This window comes from Nymphalis io, chromosome 5, assembly GCF_905147045.1.
Source record: "Nymphalis io chromosome 5, ilAglIoxx1.1, whole genome shotgun sequence".
In the NCBI taxonomy this organism is placed as follows: domain Eukaryota; kingdom Metazoa; phylum Arthropoda; class Insecta; order Lepidoptera; family Nymphalidae; genus Nymphalis; species Nymphalis io.
The window spans coordinates 2,793,846-2,811,120 of NC_065892.1; the positions used below are offsets into that span (position 1 = coordinate 2,793,846).

Consider the following 17,275-nt stretch of genomic DNA (forward strand, 5'->3'; position numbering starts at 1 on the left):
CATGTTTTATAAACTAGTTTTTGCCCGCGGCTTCGCCTACTTTTAGTCTGTTTCGTGTAGAACTCTTCTTTCTCTTCCTGCCCTTATCCCACTACGTGGGGTCGGCACAATATGTATTTCCTTCCACTTCTCTCTGTCACTAGTCATCTCAGCACTTACCCCTTTTATACACATATTCTTTTTTAAGCAATCCATCATTTTCTTCGGCCTCCCCCGTCCATTTAAACATTTCCAAGTAGAACATTTATACAATATATTTATTTTTTGTGGTCTGAAACCAAGCCATTACGCTGTAAAAGTCAAAACTATCTTTAGATTAACAGGTGGTTTTGACAGAAAGCACTTTTTGCATTAATCCGGTAAAAAAAAAACAATACCTACATATAATATCAAGTGCATTCTTTTTTTTTTAAACAAAGTCGTACGTTTTTAATATTTCTATAATAATACACTATGTATTTTTTAAGATTAAAAGACAATATTTGTTCCATGAAGGTATATGTATAAGAAACTATTTAAATTATATAAGTATTCTAAGACAACAAAGAGAAAAACCGTTTTGAAGCAAGCCATTTAAACTGTCAAAGATAACGGCCCTTGTTGTAATAAATTGTCCAGGCAATCACTTGGTAAGAAATTAAATAAAGAAATTTATTAGCAAGCCGATAAATAAATAGGTATGACAAAGACAACTATTGTTTTTTATTTTAATTAAAAATTATCCTAATGCACAAAATATTCTGCCAATATAAAGTACGTTTGTTCCGTGTTATTAAAAAAATTAATGTTGTACGTCATAGACAGTGACAATGTCATTATGACGTATAAAATTTGTTGTTATGGTTGTAATAACGTAAATTTAATTAATTTTAATACTATTTAAGGAAGTCCCGTTGAGACGGGACTTCCTGTGAAATCATCGAGGTAAGTAAAACTACGACTTTTATTCATATAAAATAGTTTACACTTTAAACACTGCCCGTCTCGACTTCGTTCGGTAGAATTAATACTTACATACATACATACTTTTCATTCATTCATATTAAACGAATGGAAAGAAAGTGGAAATTTCTAAAAGTTATTAAATAAATCCATGTTCCAGATTCCAGCTTTCTAGGCTCAGTTATAGTTCTGGGCGTTAATAACCAGCCAGTACAAAAGATTTTATAAGTGTATATTTATTTTATATTTTCAGCAACAAAAATCAAAACAATTTTTACGAAACAAAATAAGCTCTGTTGGTTCTGTATAAAATGGATATCGAAAAACGATTAATTACAAAACGATTTATTTGTTAATTTGGCTATTTTTACGCTGTCTGTTCCTAATTTGTAAAGTTTTGAATAGTCCTTAGAACTAATTACAGTTTAAAATGCTTTGAGTATAGACCTTTTTTCTGAGCACTTTCTAAATTAGTTTTGGGGACGCAAGCTTTTTATTAACTTATTTAATGTGGCTCTATATTAATTTTTTAATAAAAACATAAAATAGTCATTAGAACGTGTGAATCTCAACTAATGATTGCGGACACAAACGCAGTCAATCACCACTATATTTTCATAAGGAAAATATATATCAAGAAGGAAAAAATGGACATATCAAATATATACATGCTATATATATATATATATATATATATATATATATCAAATAAATACATACGTGCTGAAAGCCTGCGTGCTAGAATTACAATCTTCTTAGAAGTAGAGGGGACCCGTTCAACGGTCTCTCCGCATAATGGTCCACTAGTGGGCACTATTTTACTTCTTTTTTAGTACTAGACAAGTTAGAAACAAAAATAAAATTAGACTAAGTTCAACTATTTTCAGTTTCAGTAATGGAAAAACCTGCTAACTGCAAATCCAAAAATAAAAAAGCTGCAGCAAAACCGAAATCTAGCAAAAAAAGGAAAAGCGATGGTAACATTATTCAATTAGCTTATTTCTAAATTTATTATTTATAATTACAGAATATTTATTTTTACTTATATTTATAAAACAAAGGATTCTTTCGTCTTCTCTTATAATTATTAATATTAGTAAGAGAGACGAGCAAATGAGGCATCTGATGGTATGTGGTTTTTGTCCATAGTCACTGGCTCAGAATGACGCTGCAGAGGCACATCAAATTCGATATCATTAAACCAATCACCGTGGCAGTTGGTATACTAGCAGAATGACGTTTGCGTTTTTATTGCAACATATTATATATAATTTACTATAGAAAAAAATATGAAGTTCTACGTTTTTATTTTCTTAGTTTGTACAAAATAATTACTTGATTGTATACTTGTAAAGAAATCTTATTAGATATTCGTTCAAAGAATATATAAATAAGTCTCAATAGTTTGCTTCGAACAGGACCCACGTGTTCCATGTTCTTAGCTGAACTCAGAAGAAAAATTGCACATAAAGGTAAAGAAGAAGAGGAAGAATCCCCGAGAAATATTATTCGTAAGTTAAAATTTTTTATGATGCAGGATAATTACTTAGTGCAGGTTTATTATGATTCTAAAATTTCATTTCATACAATTTCATAGAAACAATTATCGAGAGCATAACAAATGCCTTACCAGTCAAATTCTCTAAGAAACCGCCTTCGAAGAAAGACTCGCCTATGAAAATTGAAACTTTGCAAACATATGCTCCTGAACTTTTACCAAACGATACCATAGAAGTACCACACGCAATTGTTAGCAGTTCGAACATCCCTCTCCTCAACGAAGATACACCACCACAACCACAACGTAGGAAAGGTTTTAAAATTCCAAAAATGCCATTGGTCAGTAGTGATGTTTTTAAAACTGCTGTGGATAAAAAACAAAATATAGTAACAGAAGATGCAGCAGTTAACACGGGTGGTGAACACGATGTAGCGAGTGAAATAGCCAAACATGTAGGAACATTAAGAAAAATCTCATTAATAGCAGAAGAGTTCAACCAAAAAACCGGTAAATATATTTATGTAGCTTTAAAGTTTCGTCTTATTGTTAGCTATTTACTTGGATTTTAGCATTGAAATAAATCATCGTGAGGAAGTCTGCAAGAAAATCTCTACTCCCTTATAAAGCTTATTAATTCTATCTTATACATGTCCATTTTTTTTGACATATAACAAATGATCAAAACGTCTTCCTTACTGCCAAGCACTAGTCAAATCATGAGCACAAAGACACATGAAAAATTTGCTTACGATGCTTTCACGGAATTGAACTTTTGATTTTTGAATAAGGTCCAATTTTCTATTCCGTTTCTATTAACTATTTAACTATCTTATGAAGATGTTTATAAAGACATAAATATAACCGATCTAGCCTATCCTAAATTATATCAAAAATGAGATGTCAGTGTAAACTTTAAACAAAATATATATTAAAATGAAAATTGGTTTCGTATTTTATAGTAAGCTTGTTAGTGCAATAATTGAATTCTTATCGAAAAACTATTTGCAATTAAGTTAAAAAAAATAATACCTATTTCATTTCAGCTAAAAATTTAAAAGAAATTGTCGACAGCGTTCAAGAAGATTTACTAAAAAAGTTGGAAGAAATACAACAAGCTGAACAAAGAGCTTCTTCGTCAAAGTCTGAATAGTTTGTTTAAAAACTATATAATTATAAAAGTGAAACAGACGAAAAAAGTTGACAGATTTCCAAGCACTTTTGACAGTTAAAATAAAATGATTACGCATTTTAAAATTTTCTGTAATAAAAAATAAAGTAATTTGAAAACACAAAAAAATCGTTTTTGTCATTAATTTAAATAGAAAAATATTATCATTAATTAAAAAAAAACTTTATAGTGAATATCAAAAGAGTGAAATATAAAAGTCTTCGAACAATAAAAGTTACATTGCAGCTAGTTGTTATTTCGTTACTAATATTAAAAATAAAGTGCCAAACAAAGTATGAGAGATGTAACTAAAGTTATTACATTATCCCATGAAATTAAAAATATCATTTCCAATATTTAATTCATTATTAAGACAAAAAATATCAAAAACTAATCATTTAAATACAAAATACGAAAAATCATGCAAAATAATTTATCATTTAAAGATGGACAAACAAATACATCAGGTAAATAACATATACAATATGTGATAATTCGATTTAATATATTTATATAAAATTGTTATTACTCGTAACGTTGACACAGCGGAAGTAAGTAAAAAAATTAAGAACACAAGAAAAAATGAAGCTACTTGTAAATTCAAGCCAAGCTTAATACCCACGCTCAAATCCAGTACGCGAAAAGTACCTACAAAAGGATTATCTAATTCTTTAATTAAAAGTGTTTCTGAGAGAACGCGTTTTGAACATAAAAATATTCAAAGAATTCAACATTTAAATATAGATCACGGTGAGTGTTTTATGTCAAATAGAATAAAAGTAAAATAAATTTTGACTCTAACAATTATTTGCGTTAGTAAGATAACATAAGTTGACAGAAATAATCATTAATATACAAAAATGTGTACAGATATTTGCTCCGGGATAAAGTCACCGCCAAAATCAGTATCAACAGCAAGACCAATTCCAACCTTACAACATATATACAGACACGATTTGAGCAATGAAACATTTGCCGGTACGTGAAATTAACAGTAAAATTTGAATGTGTCAAAAGTTATATACAATGTATTCTTCGCTTGCAGATTGGCTATTAGAAACTGTAAGTGAATATCAAGATACACCAGAGCACTTTGCAGACACGATAAGTGGGGAAACACAAAAAGTCGTATCAGATTGTCGCATTTCTATGGATACAAACAACAACGGTAGGGATATTTTCTTTATTATACAAAAATTCATAAAAAAAAATTATTACGATATCCCAGTTAGTTATAATTTATGTTATAATTTTGCACTTATTAATTTTCAGATTCGTATCATTTAAGCAATAGCTTTTTAAGTTTCAATCCTACGATCAGTTTTAAAAGTACAAACGAAAATATACAGGATTGGCTTTCTACAAAATTAGATTATCCAACAAGAGACAATGAATCCGGTACTTTTATATTACAATTTTTAAAATACGGATGAGTATCATTTTCCTTCCTTTTTTGATTTTCGTTAAGTACTTTATTTATATTTTAGGATATCAATCCATGAGCAGACCTAGTTAATACAATTTGTCTGTAAATTCTAAAAATTCGTGTGCCTCAAAAATGTCCGTCGATGACAAATTTTACGTATTTTATAATATTTTATTAGACTCAAATTTGAAGAAGACTATGTTAAATCAAAGTAATTCTGGTAAATAGCTTAAAACACACAATGTTTACTATTTAATTATAATTTAACATTAAGTTTTAAATCAAATGATTATTGGTATTAATCATGCTAAATTTTATACACTCTTACGGTTCATTGTAAATTATATTTTTATTCGTATTTCAATCATTTCATGATTTATTCAGTCCTAGATGCTCATTTCTACAATTTTTAAAGTAGCTTAATAGAAAACATTGAATAATACTTTTAAAGTAAAGATTTTTATATTCAACCTAAACCAAAAAAAATCCACACTTGTTAATTGTTCAAAATTTAAGAACCATCAAAACTAAAAGCATCACTCACGTTTTTTTTTATTTGTATAAGTAGATAATGTGTTTGTTGTAGACGTCTCACTTGGTGAACAACCAACAGTTGTTATTAATAAAACAAGACGAAATTCTTTACAAATGAACAAAAAAAAAACAGCAATTCCGAAATTAAATACAGACACTATACTCGTTACAAAACAACCAGGTAACGAACACAGTTTTATACTAATTTTTAAACATTACAAACAAATTGGCTGTATTTATATAAAATCAACTTATTACCCAGACAATCAAAGACCAGGAAAATATCCATCAAATCCAAAACTTTCTAATCTGAAAAACCTGGAATATAAAGAAAAAAATCCTGTTGGCTCTTTCGTAGATTATCCATCTGAAGTTCTTCAAAAAACTACAAATTTTGACGCTAACGGTATGCTTGATATATTTACCAGTATAGTTACTGCAGCGCGTTACGTTACGCTGTATTTAATGTCTTGATTCTGTCCTATCATTAATAATAATTAAATTAAAATTACGTATAACTTTAGACTTCCAATTCATTGTAATTTTTTTTAAATCTTCTTCTATTTTATATTAAAACAGTTTTGCAACAGGTTATGAAACTCAATGTACTGTAATAGCTGGAAAATCAGAATTACAAGGCAATTTATCAAGCCCATTTACGATGGAACATTCACGCACAGGTAGGAATGAATATAGTAGAAGTATTTGATTCAGCCCAGTCAGTGCGTCAGACGTATCACGTCTGAGTGGGCTTCTTTTATTCCAATCTGAGTAGGATTTTTATTTTGGCTTATAAAGTTTATAAAAAAATATCAGTTATTGCTTAATTTAATAAGCCGTTGTACATTTATTTTGTTTTAAAAAAAAACTTAAAAATCAGAAGGAAAGTGTTCATATAATATATTATATATTATTTATCGATTATAAATAAATAACAAAAAATAATAATAATAAAGCCAAATAATTGACATGTCATCAAAAACCTAAGTGGTTTTCTAATACACGAATTAAGGAAAAAATATGCAATACGTACGTACGCAATATGCTTTAATTAATACGCATACTTCTAAATAATACTCGTAGAACTTATATTTGGAACAGGACTTTACATGTACGCGTACTCGTAAGACGTAGTACGTAATTGACCTAGGACGTCTCATCTCTAATTAGCATAATCCTCTGCCACCTAATGCCACCGGGTTACATGTTGCCTACATTTGTTAATTTATCTACACATTACAGCTACAGATATTGATATCAACTGGTCAAGATTGCAGAGTTCACAAGACAATACTACTATTGGAAAATCGTCGAAACTATCAAGTCTTAATAATGAATCTTGGCGATTGAGTTTTTATGGTGAAAAAAATGAACCAGATTCATCTAAAACACCAGGTATGAGGACTTACGCGCTATTTGATTAATTTAATTTTATTTGATTCATGTAATTCAAAGGACTGAATATATTATGCTATTATATTTTATATTTAAAAATGTTGTTAATTTTGCAAACCGATTAATTGTGAAAGGATGAAGCTTCCATATAAATGCTCTGCAAAGCTTAATATAGCTCGTAATAAAGTATTTATAGACAAATAAAGTATACGGAACCTCCAGCGATCTGCAACTCTTGAACTATTCACACACAATCCAGACTTCTGGTTGACACTAGTTATCAAACGAAATTAAAAAGTAAGAGTTTCAAACTTCCGTAATGGCAATTCTATTTTTGATATATCAAGGATCTGTGTACATGTCATCGAATTAAACGTTAACGTGATTTTAAGTTGGTCTTATTCGTACATACAAAATTTAGTATAACAAAATATAACCTTTTGTCAAACAAATTATCCCTTAATGCCTATTAAGCGTGTGCTAAAAGTTATTAAGCTTTTACATTATGAGGAAAACGAGGGATCGAAATTGCGATTTTTAGGGAATATGTATGACGGTCTGTAATGGACCAGATTTATGTTACAATGTTCATGAAAAACACAATTTTAGATAAGAACAGTTATCATGATTATTATTACCATTACTGCTGGAGAAAAGAAGTAGCAAAGAAGAACATAGCGGTGCAAGACCTTTGGGACTACAACGGAAGATGTAAAAAATGCCAGAAACATAGGATTACTCCTTATCGGAGGAAATGTGAGAGATTTGACATCATATTAATATTTATATAATAATAATACTTGTGTCTGGTTCTTGCTCTTTCACGGTAGCATACGAAAGCGATCCCGTGGCGCTCGTCGTTAAGACGAAAAGGGTACCGCTGGTTTTTTAGTGGGTATTCCGATTCGGGGCGCACTCGGCGCCTTGGACACCGGTGAGCCCCAGATACCCCCCCCCCCACTGTTCCCGTGGGGGAAACGCGTAAAGCGTTTTTCCAGCGTTAAAAAAATGGTTCTTGCTCTTAGCCAAGGTAGGTACAATTTACTCTCAAATATATTGCGCCAGTTTAATTACTGATACGAGACATAACATTTTGAACGATCTAAGTAATACTAAATAAGTAATTACCATGTATAGAATAGAACGTATTCATAATATTTCGTACAGTGAGCAGTGGTGGTTAGGTTTTAGAATACGTCTACCATTTCCGTCAATAATATATTTTAAACACTTATCATCATGCTAAGTTTTGTTAATTTTTTAAAGTCGTATGTCATTCTTCTTAATAATCATGTTACAGTATTGAAATAAATTTAAAGCTAAATATTGATATGCAAATTTGCATTTGCATTTCCAGTAACCGAAAATAACGTCCAACTTTTAATTCTAAGAAGTTTTCCGATTTCTTCAGTACCAAGGTCATTGAAATATTTAAAAAGGCGTATGTCAATCGGCCGTATCTGTAGACGGCGATGGAAATGCGTCTGGAAGAAAACAACCGAAAGATGGACTAACTGGTCCAAATCACCGTATAAGTTTAGAAAATGTTAGTACTGAGTCTATTACTAAGGATAACAATCTTATTTTCTTAATGCACGTACATTTCATACATCTTCACACGCAGGTGGAGCCGCAACGACGGACGAACGAAACGGAAACTAGTCGTTTATTAAGTTCTGTTTTTTACATTATAATATTTTTTTTTTATATCTAGGTACGCCACCCCGTAACATATTTTATAAAATACACTTAAGGTCGACAGCAACGTCTAATGACTCATAAGTATTCTTTATATATATGACTATTGACTTGGTTTTCAAATAAACAAATATTTTTAAATAAATACACCTCATGATGCTTGACTTAGTTATAAAATCAGATGAAAAGAAGCTTCGATTCGAATGAACTCCAATATAAGGTGTCAATAAAAAATCAAATCTTAAAAGCGAAATAAAATTTTCTTTTCAATTGAACCGTAAACGTGTGATCTTATTTATGTCTGGAGGACGAAAAATCAACAAAAACTAACTTGTTACATTGTTCGACCTCATTGAAATAAACGCACACTAAAATACGTACATAAAAACGGTTTTACTCATCTTATTATATATATGTTTGATTTGACACGAATTAGTCGTGGGTTGGGCTAGCGACTGCAGCGGTAGATCTCGAGTTCCACGTTTAGGCCCCGGGTCGAACCAATAAAAACTTGCGTGTTTTTGCTAAGAAAATAATAGCAACTCGGCCTCTGCGGATCATTGACGATTGATCATTCGTTCTTCGGGTCAGTGTTAATATTCTCATACGTGCGGCACGTAAAAAGGTTATCCCACGTCTGAACGGTCGTGTTGGATTACCAACCCATTTGAAATCGTTTAGGATAACCTCATCATCAACAATATTGTTAACTTGAAGAGTTTGTATGTTTGTTTAAAAGCTCTCATCTCAATTATCAGTCCGATAAGAAAAATATTTCTGCGTTAGATTGACTATGCATATATTAAAATTATTGAGAAAAGTTATATAATACATACACATAACACTAGGCCCCAAGGCAACCCCCTTGATAAATGAAATTTCATTACCTTTATTATATGTATTTTCATTACCTTTTTTCTCTTACCTATCATATCGTAAAAGTTTTTTGTCAGTTAGACTAAAATGTTTTGTATAAATCGCGATATATAAATGAGCCAAAAATATATTAATAATATTATTATATATTAATTTTTATTTCAGTCCGATCGATTAACTTAAAAAAATCTAACAAATGGAATGACGCAGATGTCCAAACAACAATATTCCTCTATAACGAAAGAGGTATGTATATTTTTAAATAGGATCATCTCCAAACGTTATTTTTAAGTTAACTTTATAACCAGTACAATGAAAACAAAAAATCAACCAATCATAGGGTATTAAGATTTTTTTTAATTATTCAATAGAATGTCTTCGATATTCAAAAACAATTAATCCGTTTATATATTAATAAAGTAGCGTTATAAGTGTAAAGCACATTAATCAGAGGAATCTATTTCATACACAAGAGTCAGATTACTCTGAAATATATTTACATCACATTCGTATAATATTAAATATTGTTATATTCAAAGACGTGTTAGATAAATGTATGTAGATGGTTATTATAAAACGTCATAAGTTCAAACGATAACATTATAACAAATACAAATCATAATATAATACAAATAAAATCCAATATTTTTAAAACAGAAAGAAACTAAATGGGTCTGCAATTTATCAGTGGTATGAAGGACAGTACTATTACATTATTTACATTATATACTCGTGCAGACGTAAAGATCGGTTCAACCATGTGAAAACGTAAAAGCCTTGCATTACTAGGTAGAAAGGCTTTGTTCAAGCCCGTTCTGTATTCTGGTATGAAAAGTAAACTTGTGTAATAGGTACAAGGGTTATAACATCTTACAGTAACAGCCTGTGAATGTCCCACTACTGGGATAAGGCCTCCTCTCCCTTTTGAGGAGAAGGTTTGGAGCTTATTCCACCACGCTGCTCTAGTGCGGGTTGGTGGCAGAATTTCAGTAATTTTTTTTTTTTTATAGAATAGGAAGGCGGACGAGCATATGGGCCACCTGATGGTAAGTGGTCACCAACGCTCTTAGACATTAGCATTGTAAGAAATGTCAACCATCGCTTACATATCCAATGCGCCACCAACCTTGGGAACTAAGATTTTATGTCCCTTGTGCCTGTAATTACACTGGCTCACTCACCCTTCAAACCGGAACACAACAATATCAAGTATTGCTGTTTTGCGGTAGAATATCTGATGAGTGGGTGGTACCTACCCAGACGAGCTTGCACAAAGCCCTACCACCAGTAAAAATTAGACACATGCAGGCTTACTCACGATGTTTTCCTTCATCGTCAAGCACGAAATGAATTATAATCACAAATTAAGCACATGAAAATTCAGTGGTGCTTGCCCGGGTTTGAACCCACGATTGTCGGTTAAGATTCACGCGTTCTAACCACTAGGCCATCTCGGCTTATACTATTATATCATACACTAATATCATCATAATACTATTATAACATCTTGGCTCCCAAGATTGCTACCGCTTTGGCATTGTAAGAAATGATTAATATTTCTTATACCCAATGTCTGGGTGACCAATTACCATCAGGTGGTCCATTTAACTGTCCGCCTACCCATATTATAAAAAAGACAGCGGACGTGGGGACTTGACACCTATCATTTTAAGTTAATCACTTATCGTATACGTCTGACAAAATAACTTCATTAATTGGGTATCCTATTATCTTATTTCTTTGTCTTACTTTTTCTATGTCACGTCTCGAACTCACTAGAAGATAAATGATCTAATTTGTAAGCAATACATGCGTCCTAATAGAATCGGACCCTTTAAAATTACATAAACTTCGTAGGCCGTGTAATTTTGCATATACCTCGCTAGACTTTTTATAAAATTGCAAGAATATTATAATTATATATATATATATATATATATATATATATATATATATATATATATATAGCTTGTGGGGTATTAAAGTAAATAGCTAGTTTACAGTGGTCTCCGCTATAGTCCCAATTATGTTGTCCCAATCATTCACTATCATTTACGAAAGTCTCGCGGAACTTGCTATTTATTCGTAGCTATTGGTTCATATCAGGAACATTATCGAAATATGTAGAACCATATAGTCTATAATATCTAGATTTTTCTCGATAGATGGGTCTCGATTCGTTATTATGTCTAAAGCTGAAGTCCAGAAGCCGGCGAGTATTTTTAGAGGAGTCAACCTAAATACGCGTATTATAATATTATAGTGCACGTGTGTGCAAGCTTAGATTTACTACACTACTAGTAGTACTATTCCTATGGGACGGCAATTACTAACTAACTATAAATAAGTTAAACCCAAGAATTATATAAATTCTAAATTCAAACATAAATCAAAAAGGTTAATTATAATTATGTTGTTTCAAGTTTAAGATTTTTAATCGAGATATTAAATATAAAATGTGATTATTTCACGTTCGTGAACATTAAAGTGCTTGCTTAATTAAATCTTAAACATTAACCCCAAAGAAATATTTTCGCTTGCTTTAAGCCAGCGCCCTTCAGTCTTTCGTTTCGTTAATGGCGAGTGCTTTAAATATGTTTTGTGTATCATTTAAAAAATCTTAAAGCTTATCACATTGAAGTAAAAGTGTCTCGAAGATATAGATGACTAAAATGTGCTTAGATTTCGCCCTCAGAAACACTAGCAAGATGTCGTTTTCTGTTTGTTATTGTATATTTTTATCTCTCCTTTTTAATTACCGCTACAGAGTGAGATACGTTTTTAATTTTGTTAATGGCGAGTATTTTAAATATGTTTTGTGTATCATTTAAAAAATCTTAAAGCTTATCTCATTGTAGTATAAGTGTCTCGAATATATAGATGATTAAAATGTGCTTGGATTTTGCACGCACGACCGACGACTACGGACAGCTACTCACCGCACCTTCCAACGGAGCATGTTGGTCTGTGTCGGCCTTGATATGAAGCCATTTTGTTATTCAAAGTGACTTATATAATATTGTCGCTATTTCTACAATGTTGACAATTGTATCTGTACAATACATACATTTCGGTAAAGCCTACGTATGTACGTTCAATGGTTTATAGACCTTGTAATGTATGAAATAAATTGGCCAATGTCTCTTCCAGGCGCCTCGGTGAGATCAGCGACGAGTGCGAAATCATATCTGAGGCACGCAAACGTTGGTCCGTCCATGTTCCGATTCCACACATATCCTTGTAAGTGTCAACGGCTAAAAGCATTCGATTTACGGATTACCCCCAAACATAGTAATAACTTGAATGTATTGCCAGACTTAAATCCTTATTAGTGCTATAAATGTTAGTCATATATTCGGTAGTGTTTTACACGTGGAGACGGGCGTACATATATTTTCATATAACGACCGAATGAAATAAATCCCACGTAAGCCAAATAATTTTAATACTAAATTACTTCAGTAACAGCCCGTGAATGTCCCACTGGTGTGCTAAGGTCTTCTCTCCTTTTTTGAGGAGAAGTTTTGGAGCTTATTTCACTACGCTGCTCCAATGCAGGTTGATGGAATACACATGTGGCAAAATTTCAGCCAAATTAAATTGTCTACATGCAATTTCTCGCGATGTTTTCCTTTACCGTCAAGCACGAGATTAATTATAAACACAAATTAGGCACATGAAAATTCAGTGGTTCTTGAACGGGCTCTGGAACCCACGATCATCGGTTAAGATTCACATGTTCTAACCACGGCGCCATCTCAGCTTTCCTTCAAATAATATATTACTAATAGACATTGCATATCAATAATTATTCAACAGTTACAGTCAGCTGCACCTTGTTTTGTCGCCTTCTTTCGAATGACAAGTAACTGATGATAGAAAGAGAAAAATCGGTGTATTCATCCCATATAAATAAAAATAATAATAATATATACAATGTAAGAATACTTTTTGGTGGTATCGTTTTGGTCCTTGCTGCTTTTGCTATTCGTGTTTTTAATAATACTACTTAATGTTATGCCAATACCTAAGTATCATATTAAATGAGAATTTTTTTATTCATACATATTTTTAGAAAAATTCATAGAAATAATTACAATATTCGTAAGAGGTTTTGTGCATATATATATTTTTAAAACCCAAGTGCTTGTGATTCTTCGCAGCGAAACTCATTGGAAATTCTCCAAACCAATCGAAGGCAACGTCATACAAGTCCTTGCGTTGTCAATGCAATTCTTTTGACGACAAAGCGAAAGAGTGCTTTTTCCCTTATGGAATACCAGGCGGGGAAAATAAAGAAGGTTATATTTAAATATTTTATCACATTAAATGTATCTTATATTTTTTTTTTCAATTAATCGTCTAGAAATTTAATCTGTAATTGGAATATAAATTAATTAAACTCGATATACTACGACATTGAAAAAAATTGTGTCAGTATTTTACGTAGTCGTCTGGATGGGTAAAATCCACTAATCGCATATTCTACCGCTAAGCAGCAATACTAGGTATTGCTGTGTTACGACTTGAAGGATTAGTGAGCCAGTGTAACTAAATGCACAAGGGACATAACATAGTTCAACCCGTGGGTTGGTAGTGCATTAGGGATTTAAGGGATGTTTAATATTTCTTTCAATACCAATATCATCAGGTAACCAATTCAACAGTCTGACTTTATCGTACGATATAAACATAAAATAGCAATATCACTAATTTATGATAATATAATATAAAATGCAATTTTAATTATATGGCTTCAATCCACGCTTTACAAGTCTGTAATTGTAACTTATATGTATATAATTTATACATTAGTTAATTATAATTATAATTTATATAATATAAATGACAAAACGAGTTTATTTGTTTGTTACGCTTAAACGTCTTAACTACTCAACCGAATATTATGGAATTTGATACACACAGGTCATTATCACTCAAGCATAAAGAAAGGGACGCAAGATAACTCACACCTGACCTCTCCCTCCTTCCCCTAAAACGCGGGCGATATATATTTAAGTGATAAAAATTTAAACTTCACAGATAATATTAAAACTATTGAAAGTAAGAACACGAGTGCTATTATCGACCCAAGTTTGATGAAGTTTGCCGATAGGCAGTCACAGGATGCGTACACGCAGATGTTAATAACTTGTAACAATGCAGGTAAATAGAAATTAAATATTAATATATATCTGTACGTACATTATTATTTTTGTCGAAATTATTTCGTTCTAATAAACAAATAACCGTAACAACCTGTGAATGTCCCACTGCTAGGCTAAAGGCCTGTTCTCCTCTTTTTGAGGAGACGGTTTGGAGCTTATTCCACCATGCTGCTCCAATGCGGGTTGGTTTCCTCACGATGGTTTCCTTCTAAATTATATTTATATTCACAAAATACGCATTATAATCACAAATTAAGCTCATGAAAATTCAGTGGTGCTTGCCCGGTTTTAAGCCTACGATCATCGGTTAAGTTTCACGCGTTCTTACCACTGGGCCATCTCGGCTCTTTAATAAACAATAAACAATTAAAAAATAAACAAATAAAAAATACTTAATTACTGACTAACTGATAAATCATAAATGTACTTCATTATATATTTATAATAATATACAAATATACAACAAACGACTGTTTTGTTCTGCATTTTAAATAGAAATTTTGTAAGTTACTTTTAGTAACGTTATTTATATTTTTTTATTTTAACTTGAATTTAATCTTAGTCATATTTTATATCATACGATTTACTTTGTTTTTTTAGATGCATATTATATTATATTATTTTTATATGGTATTGTGTTTAGCGCATAAACTAAACATAAAAATACGTCATAATACATACAATACTGTTGGTGGTATTAATAATAGAAAATAAAAAAATTGAGTGAAAATAGTTTCAAATAGCACGAAATCCTGAGACAAATGAGTTGTTTATACTACTTTTAGTAAAAGAATTATATTGGATTTATATTAGAGTCCGTAGGAACCACCATAAGCTGTAATAGTGCGTCGTCTTCGTAGATTAAACTATCTATACGCATATCTTGTTGTTGTTGTTGTTGTTGTTGTTGTTGTGTATTTACAATCTTAAGAAATAAATATGATATATGTTGGGTAGATGTAAAAATATGTTATATTTTTTACGTTACAGAGACAAACGTCAAGCTAAAGTTAGATATTGCTAGAAATGTTTTAAGAGCGCAGACAAGTGATATCTACATATGTGGTTCGGGTATAGACGAAGGTATAAATATAATAAGTAGTAAATAATAATAATGTCCTCTAGACCGATTTCGGCCACGGCGGCCAATCTCAAGAGAGATTAGCCAACTACGCAGGAAATATTATAGTGCACAAGCGTGTGCGCAAACACAGGTGCACTCTCTATTCCCTAACTCTCATAATCCGATGGGACGGCAATCCGACACGACCGGAAAGAGTTCAGACACAGGACCAACGGCTTTACGAGTTTCCCGAGGCACAGGAGTGTACATACTTACTTTGTTTATATAATAAGTAATAGCAGCCGCACTATATATATAGCGCAGCTGCTATATATATACCCGTATATTGTGTATTTTATATTTTAGAAGTTACAATTAATAAACATGATAAATTTATTAAAAAAAAAAAAGTTGAAGTTACAATCACATACGTTTTGTAATGTAGTTTCAATCATTTTTATTTATTATCTATGATACCAGTTAATGCCCGCTGTGCGTAGCAATGCCTCTTTATTTTATTTTTAAGCAATACAACTTACAAGGCCGTTATTGTACCGAGAGCCTTTAATCAAGTACCAACAAGTATATAAAGTGATTTTGAACTTCATCTTCAATTTCTTAAATTTCATTCAATCGGATGAACATACGTGACGTCGTGGAATATGAACAAAAACAAGCATTCATGTAGATATAAATATGTTTATTGGAAAAACTAATATATATATGGCTTACTTGCAGGAATACAAACATTGATCTCGAGTAAATCACATAGATCCATTAGGACAATGACCTCTAAGAATAACCTAAATAAAGGTAATACTTAGATAAAAAAAACGATTATACTTTCAATCATCATTTGAAAATATAAAATATACAGTCAGGTTAATCCTTTATCCGAAACTTTTATATTATTCGCCATTTTGATGGTGGACAGAAAGACAAAAGCTTGAAGTTATTAATTTATTACTGTCGCGACTTTTGATGTTCAATTGTGTTATTTGGATTTTTAAGAGTAATTAAGCAAGTGATTTACCTATTTGTATGACTTGGTAAACACCAATTCGAGGTTTTGATAAAATCAGTTTCACTTCTGGGTGCTAAATATATTATAGTACAATTCGTCAAAAAAATTACGTTTATACTTAATGTAATTGCAATTTGTAATAATTTTAATGAAACATAACGCTCAATAGATAGTTTTCTAAGTCCTTACGTACTTTCTTATATGAAAATATGATCTTTGTATCATATGATATATTTTATTCCGTAGCGTAATAGTTAAATATTGTCTTGAGCCGCAAGTTGGTGCTTGACACCGATATTATTATAGGACGTCTATACACATTTTATTATTTACTAAGACAAAGCATTTATTTTAAATTAGTTTCAATTGTCCAGTACATTATGTGTACATGCACACATAGATAGGGTACATACATAGGCACTACATTTTATTAATATCGTACGCAAATATTAACTTCAAATACCGCCTTCCTATAGTTTT

General features: G+C 31.3%; 2 protein-coding genes across 3 annotated transcripts in view; both read left to right on the forward strand.

The window, feature by feature from the left end:
* The first annotated feature begins 833 nt into the window (after positions 1-833).
* On the forward strand, positions 834-3,725 carry LOC126768565 (uncharacterized). Of its 2 annotated transcripts, XM_050486752.1 has the most exons (5): positions 834-924; positions 1,830-1,919; positions 2,361-2,453; positions 2,540-2,950; positions 3,487-3,725. In XM_050486752.1, the coding sequence occupies exons 2-5, from the start codon at positions 1,838-1,840 to the stop codon at positions 3,591-3,593; spliced, it is 693 nt and encodes a 230-aa protein (XP_050342709.1). In that variant the 5' UTR covers positions 834-924; positions 1,830-1,837; the 3' UTR covers positions 3,594-3,725. The 2 variants fall into 2 exon arrangements, with proteins under 2 accessions (XP_050342709.1, XP_050342710.1); XM_050486753.1 differs by lacking the exon at positions 834-924 and having other exon boundaries at positions 1,865-1,919; positions 2,347-2,453.
* A 1,444-nt stretch (positions 3,726-5,169) lies between these two features.
* LOC126768345 (uncharacterized) overlaps positions 5,170-17,275 on the forward strand; it is a 28,691-nt gene continuing 16,585 nt past the window's right edge. Inside the window, exons 1-13 of the mRNA XM_050486370.1 lie at positions 5,170-5,257; positions 5,624-5,752; positions 5,834-5,977; positions 6,162-6,251; positions 6,814-6,966; positions 7,576-7,722; positions 8,324-8,512; positions 9,706-9,786; positions 12,691-12,780; positions 13,704-13,841; positions 14,584-14,706; positions 15,699-15,791; positions 16,510-16,584. Of these exons, the coding sequence (XP_050342327.1) occupies positions 5,170-5,257; positions 5,624-5,752; positions 5,834-5,977; positions 6,162-6,251; positions 6,814-6,966; positions 7,576-7,722; positions 8,324-8,512; positions 9,706-9,786; positions 12,691-12,780; positions 13,704-13,841; positions 14,584-14,706; positions 15,699-15,791; positions 16,510-16,584 (1,540 nt within the window). The remainder of the gene's footprint in view (positions 5,258-5,623; positions 5,753-5,833; positions 5,978-6,161; positions 6,252-6,813; positions 6,967-7,575; positions 7,723-8,323; positions 8,513-9,705; positions 9,787-12,690; positions 12,781-13,703; positions 13,842-14,583; positions 14,707-15,698; positions 15,792-16,509; positions 16,585-17,275) is intronic.

Excerpts from the sequence above, each read along its gene's own strand:
- LOC126768565 (XM_050486752.1), top strand. The coding sequence starts at position 1,838 with ATGGAAAAACCTGCTAACTGCAAATCCAAAAATAAAAAAGCTGCAGCA. Across the intron at positions 1,920-2,360 it reads CAAAAAAAGGAAAAGCGATG|GACCCACGTGTTCCATGTTC; the intron begins GTAACATTATTC and ends TGCTTCGAACAG. Across the intron at positions 2,951-3,486 it reads AGAGTTCAACCAAAAAACCG|CTAAAAATTTAAAAGAAATT; the intron begins GTAAATATATTT and ends ATTTCATTTCAG.